Source organism: Ceratosolen solmsi, unplaced genomic scaffold, assembly GCF_000503995.2.
Source record: "Ceratosolen solmsi marchali unplaced genomic scaffold, CerSol_1.0 scaffold58, whole genome shotgun sequence".
In the NCBI taxonomy this organism is placed as follows: domain Eukaryota; kingdom Metazoa; phylum Arthropoda; class Insecta; order Hymenoptera; family Agaonidae; genus Ceratosolen; species Ceratosolen solmsi.
Genome location: NW_011948447.1, coordinates 171,988 through 177,987, shown reverse-complemented (window position 1 = coordinate 177,987; position 6,000 = coordinate 171,988). Strand labels below are relative to the sequence as shown.

The 6,000-nt window shown below is 22.1% G+C and overlaps 1 protein-coding gene across 2 annotated transcripts; it reads right to left on the bottom strand.

The window, feature by feature from the left end:
• Positions 1-3,171: 3,171 nt before the first annotated feature.
• On the bottom strand, positions 3,172-5,685 carry CycY (cyclin Y). 2 transcript variants are annotated; one of them, XM_011504644.1, is made up of 5 exons: positions 5,665-5,685; positions 4,805-5,107; positions 4,499-4,719; positions 3,761-4,047; positions 3,172-3,497 (listed from the first exon to the last, which is right to left on the bottom strand). In XM_011504644.1, exons 2-5 carry the CDS (start codon positions 5,034-5,036, stop codon positions 3,209-3,211), a joined length of 1,029 nt encoding a protein of 342 aa, XP_011502946.1. In that variant the 5' UTR covers positions 5,037-5,107; positions 5,665-5,685; the 3' UTR covers positions 3,172-3,208. The 2 variants fall into 2 exon arrangements, with proteins under 2 accessions (XP_011502946.1, XP_011502945.1); XM_011504643.1 differs by having other exon boundaries at positions 5,655-5,677.
• Positions 5,686-6,000: the final 315 nt, after the last annotated feature.

The following is a 6,000-nucleotide window of genomic DNA, read 5'->3' as shown; positions in this document are numbered from 1 at the left end:
AGAACAAAAATTTAATTTAGCTGGGTTTAAAAAAAAAAAGAAAATGAAATAGTTTTGAAATTTTGTGCGATATTAGTCATAGAATATAATCGCATAAATTGAAAAATTAAATGAACGAAAATCAAGTTTATTAAATATATTACTTGTGGTTATTATGTATCAAATTTTACCAATTTATAGATTACAAGTAAAAACAAAGGAATAATAAAATATTTATTTCTGATATGTTCACAATACTTTCATATAATCGTTTATAGTGAAAAAAGTAAACATAGCTTACAAAATATACTATTATGTTATATATATTTTATATCAAAATTAATTATAAGAACTAATCATATTTTCACTTAAAATAATATAATTTATTCACAAAGTTAGAAACATATGTATTGATTAAAGTCAAGATTTAATTAAAATATTCATACATTTAATCAATCATATTATAAATTACAATCTAATAAAAATATATATTTTTTTATACTGCTTTAATTGTTTACATGTACAATGCTTTAGAAGAATCTATTTGTTAGTTAATTTTTATATAGTGTTTAAAACTCAATATTTCATAATACTCGTTTGCTTTAATAATGAGGTGGTTAATCAATGAAATTTTCTATTGCTTAACTAATTTTTTATACTCGAAAACAAAAAATTATAATAGTTGAATTTGTAAAGCGTTTAAACATTAATTTAAAGTTATGAATGATTATTTGTACATATATTTTCGTATTATTTTTTATTTTATTCTGTTGATAACTATCTCATTCCAAAATATTAATGTAAAATGCGATATACTTGCTTAATCAAGATACTAACATTTTAATTAATGTTATACATACACTTTTTTACGGAATAACATTACCTGAACATATAAAGTAATCATCAGTATCATTTGTATACTGTGAACATTATGACGAGTAGTTAGTTACTTTTAACATTCAAAATAATAAAAAAAATTTTTAAAGTATATCGTAATATTTTACGAAAAGGTGCAATTCTCTTTTTGTTTTTATGAAACGGTGAAATATTTTTTTAAATTTTGCAGTACCTACATAAAATAAAATTAATGTGTAATATGAAGAACCACACTATTGGGGTTTTTATTGACAATTATACTATTTCAGAAAAGTTATAGACTAATAAAATCACTTTTATAAAGCTACAATAAAATTCAAACTTAAAAAATTTATTTGCATAAATTTACAAGAATTAGATTTACAATTTATTTGTCTATTATTCTTTGTATAAAAAATAAGTAAATTCTTTCTTTAATAGTATATATTAATAATGATCACTTATTAGAAATATTTTGCAAAATTACGCTTTTAAAGCAATATTTATAAAGTTTCGAAAATATATATTTTCTGAATTTATCACATGTATTTATATTAACTGGTGCATTATATTAATTTACTTTGTATATTTGACTGAGATCTAAAATTTTTAAATTATAAACTAAGAAAAAAAAGAAATATATTTACAAAGAGACAGCTTTATTAAGATAATAGTATTTCATTAGTAAAATGTAACAGATTAAGAATTAGAATGATTACTATCTTTTCAGAAATTGAAAAAATTGTTAATGTGTCTCTCATTTGATAGGCTCTAATATATGTAATCAAAATATGCAAAAATATTAATCAATTATAAGTCATATTTATACATATTTTTATATTTAAAAGAAATAGGACAAGAATATCAAAAAGTATAAGTGATTGAATGAATTAATAAAATTGAGCTTCGACTAGATTCATCATTATTTAGAATAGATAGGAATACAAAAAAAGAAGGTATACGCAGAAAATTCTGAATTATTGTAAACGTTATGAACTTAAAATAAAAACATAACCTCTTTTGTTACATTATTAAAATTAATATATGAAAGTAAAATATATATTTCTTGAGTTTGCCTTATAATTTCCAATTTTTCGGCTAAAGTAAGATAATAATTCGTACAAAAAATTTATTATTTATTAAAGTATTTTTATAATTAAAATTAAATTTCTTATAGAATTTAAAAAAAATATCAGTATTAAAACTTCTGTTTAATTATTAGTAATATTAATATAAAATTTAAAAGGAATGAAAAAATGAACTTATTTGTTTGTAAACTGTATTAAAATGATCCTTATTTAATATATAAAAATTAATCATTTTTGATGTTAGAAATATTACTTTTCCCTCATACTATAAAAATGTTTCAGATGTAATTTTATATTTTCATAAGCTGATACCATAGAATCCAGCATAATCATGTATTTTGATTACTTTTCTCAATTAACTTTTTGAATTGAATTGCTTTGTATTATTAATAAAACTAGATTTTACAATTCTGGTATTATATTTATATCCAATAACTTAATAAATTTTAAATTACAAAATCTTTACATAAATGTCCTTTAAAAACTTCATCAAACAAATTATTAATGAATATTCATTAGGATTAGTACTTGCATGGATCATTACAGAATTACAAAAAATTGCTGGCACTTGATCAATAAAATGAAAATAAAGAAAGGAATTATTTATATCTTCAATAAAAATATCATCTTTCAAATTACTTTTAATCAATGTACTCTGTTTATAGATTTTAATTGCTCTTGACAATATATTAAAAATGATTTATCATCATGAAATGGAATTGTAGATTAGTATAATTGGATTTCTATAATAAAAATACTTAGAAATTTTAATTTTATGTACTCACATATATGTGAAATACTTTATAAAGATAATTTACACCCCTTTAGATAAAAAATAGAATACAATATTGATTTGTCTATATTACATTATAAGAAAATATTTATAAAGCCTTAACTCAAATACAATACGAGATTAAAATTCTCAGTTATTTAAAAAAATTTAAATATCAGTTTTAGGATAAAATTTACATATATTTAAATAATATTATTATCCTATTTCATTCAAGATATTTTCAATATACAATGTAGTCTTAGAACGCCTTGTAAATATTACTTTCATAAAACAAATATCACTTTCTGAGGCACAAACTACAAAATGTCGTTCTTTACAAAATTTTCACATATAAAAATTTAAATATTTCATACACACAGTCTTAACAAAATATTTTAATTGTCTTTCTAAATATCTTTACTTATATTGCAATTAATTTTAATCTTTAGAATTATAAAATTATTGTTTAGAAAGATAGAAACCAAATTCAATTTTAATTGTAAAAGAATTTTTTTTAAGATAAAATAGCTATACTGCGCCTGGGTCCACCTATATATATATTGTCTAAACTAGACCATTTTTTAATACCATTTCGTAAAACTTCAGACATAACTTTATCTTCGTATACTCTAGACATTGCCTCAAGTTTTTGAGCTTTTTCTTTGCTTAATGGTTCACTTGGAAATGTTAATTCATTTGCTTCAGCAAGTGTGCGTAAATCAAAATAGTATTTAGCATATACACTTGAAGGAACATTTATATTAAATTGAAGCATTTCCAAAAATTGTCTCTCTAATTCATTCCTATAAGTAATAAATAAACATTGATTCTACATTTAATGTTTATACTATACTAAATAAAAAAATAATTTTTCAAAAATGATATTAATGTCTCTATATTAAAGTGGTAAAAATAATTGAAATTATGTTACAGATAAATAATGATTAATTTAAAATAAATTAAATTAAAACGTCACCATGAAATATTTTTAAAGCATAATATTTAAACTCAATATTTTTTCTTTAATATTTACATTCATTGTAATTATATAATTTTGTATGCTTACATATCTTCTACAGTTATATCCTTTAATATCTGACAATAATCAACATTCCATACAGCTTGATCATCCCACACTTTTGAAGCTAGGAGAATTGCCCCTAACACAATTCTTTTCCAATTTGATGGTGTTATGTCTATTTCAGCATATGTAAGTAGACGTTCAAGATAAACCAAAGTTATAATGGCACATTCAGCTGTTAGCTGTGCAGCATTAAATAGAGTTCGTACAAATTTATAGATTTGCTTATGTTCTGGGTTATGTTTATCATAATCCTCAGACACACCATCGCGCTAAAAACATAATATTTTTAATATATGTTTTTAATGATGACAATTAAAATTATTAAATAAATTAAGTGATTATTTAAATCTTATTTAATTTACAATCAATTATAGTTAGTTATAACAATAACTTAAATTAATTTTGAAAGTAAACAAATAGTACTTACTAGTACAATAAATTGTTATTAATCCTTTATACATATGCATTTTGTAACCTTCATGAATAAACTTATTATATTAATTGAAATAAATAAAATACACTTATATCTTCACCATGAATGCATGAAAACAAAAACACTAACCATTGCTTAATTACATTTTTAATTATTTTGATTTACTTTAAAATAGGTTAGAAAAATGTCAGAAATATAAATTTCGAATGTAATAAATTAATATTTTAATTTAATAATACAACATTATTAGGTAAAATATTAATAAATAGTTTATTGATTTTACTCACGGTTAAAGGATGCAGTTTTTCATCAAATATATCAATATGTCTATTTGATATTCTATTTTTAATATTATAATACACTGCTAGGGCTACACATTTGACAGTATTTTTTAAATTGGGTTGAGAAACTGTACTATCATCTAAATATATTGTACTACAACTGCTGCTTTTTTTAAGAGGTCTTATATCTGCTATTTGGTATTGACTTTTTTTTCTAACTAATCCATCTACAAAATAAAATTATACATAATTTTAAACGATAGTATATATTTTAATATTTAAAAATTAAGGAACATATTTTCAAATAATTACTTTCAATAGCTTGTTTGGAACGTTCCATAAAAATAGTACCAGCACAAGGATGTAATGATGGATCAGAGTCCCAATCTTCAGGCTCTCTTTCACTTATATGTTGAAGATTATTGATACTGATCTCACCCTCGGGAAGATGCTCCTGAAAGCCTTTGTCGCCACCTTCCGTCGATAGTTCTTTGCGACCAAGTTGTGGACTAGAATATACACAACAACTGTTTTTGTTGCCCATTTTGATTGTTTTCACGTAATGCTATTTTGTAAAATTTGTAGACTTCCAGATTTTTTAAAAACCTTAAAATTCTACAACAAATAAATTTTATATATTTATATTTCCATGACTTATTTATACAAACTTTTATACAAATAGATTCCATATTAAATTATAAAAAAAATATATTTAGGTATTTAAACCTATTTATCATTAATTTTTATTTAAAAAGGGATAATTGTTAATTATAATTATTTTATGTGTACAAATTATTCTTGATCATTTAACAATTAAGTAATTATTAAATTGTACTTTAATGAAAAAAATTTTTTAAACTGCTAATAATTAAAACTTGAAATTTAATAAGTATATATCTCTAAAGTACAAAACTATAAAAAAATTTATAAGTATTTTTCATATCATTTTACAAAACAAAACTATGAAAAGTTTTTAGTATACTTTTAAAATCAAACTGTTTATAAAATAATATAAAATACCTCTAAAAAAGTTTATCCTAGTATAATAAAACCAAAATAAATGATATATTACATACACCAATTATATGCAAAATAAATAATTCTTTCACAAACACCTAAGAGTGGTAAATATTTGAATAAAAATGTCAAGCGAAGAACTTACTGATTAATACCTTGTCGATCAGCTGATGTAGTTTGGAGTGACGACAGGTAGAACAGGTTTAATAGTCTTTTCGTTAGCATTCATGTTGGCCACTTTTTCAGCCATTTTTTCATTAGCTCTAGTTCACAAAGAACAAAATACTTGGTATTCTTCAGTTTAAAACAATCAAGAAAGTAGCGTACAAATAAACTTATATACGTATATACAATTTCTAATTAGTCACAGTTGTCTCACTCAAACTTTAAAATGCTTAAAGTCCAACTTAAACTTTTAGAAATACGGCGTGCACGCCAACGCCTTCAATTTCCGAATTCACCGGCGGCTACTGTGCCGCTGCTACTGTTAC

Bases quoted from the DNA above. Each gene is read 5' to 3' on its own strand.
- CycY (XM_011504644.1), bottom strand. From the start codon at position 5,036: ATGGGCAACAAAAACAGTTGTTGTGTATATTCTAGTCCACAACTTGGT. The intron at 4,048-4,498 runs GTGAGTAAAATC...TTATGTTTTTAG, and splicing joins AAAAACTGCATCCTTTAACC to CGCGATGGTGTGTCTGAGGA. The intron at 3,498-3,760 runs GTAAGCATACAA...TATTACTTATAG, and splicing joins GATATAACTGTAGAAGATAT to GAATGAATTAGAGAGACAAT.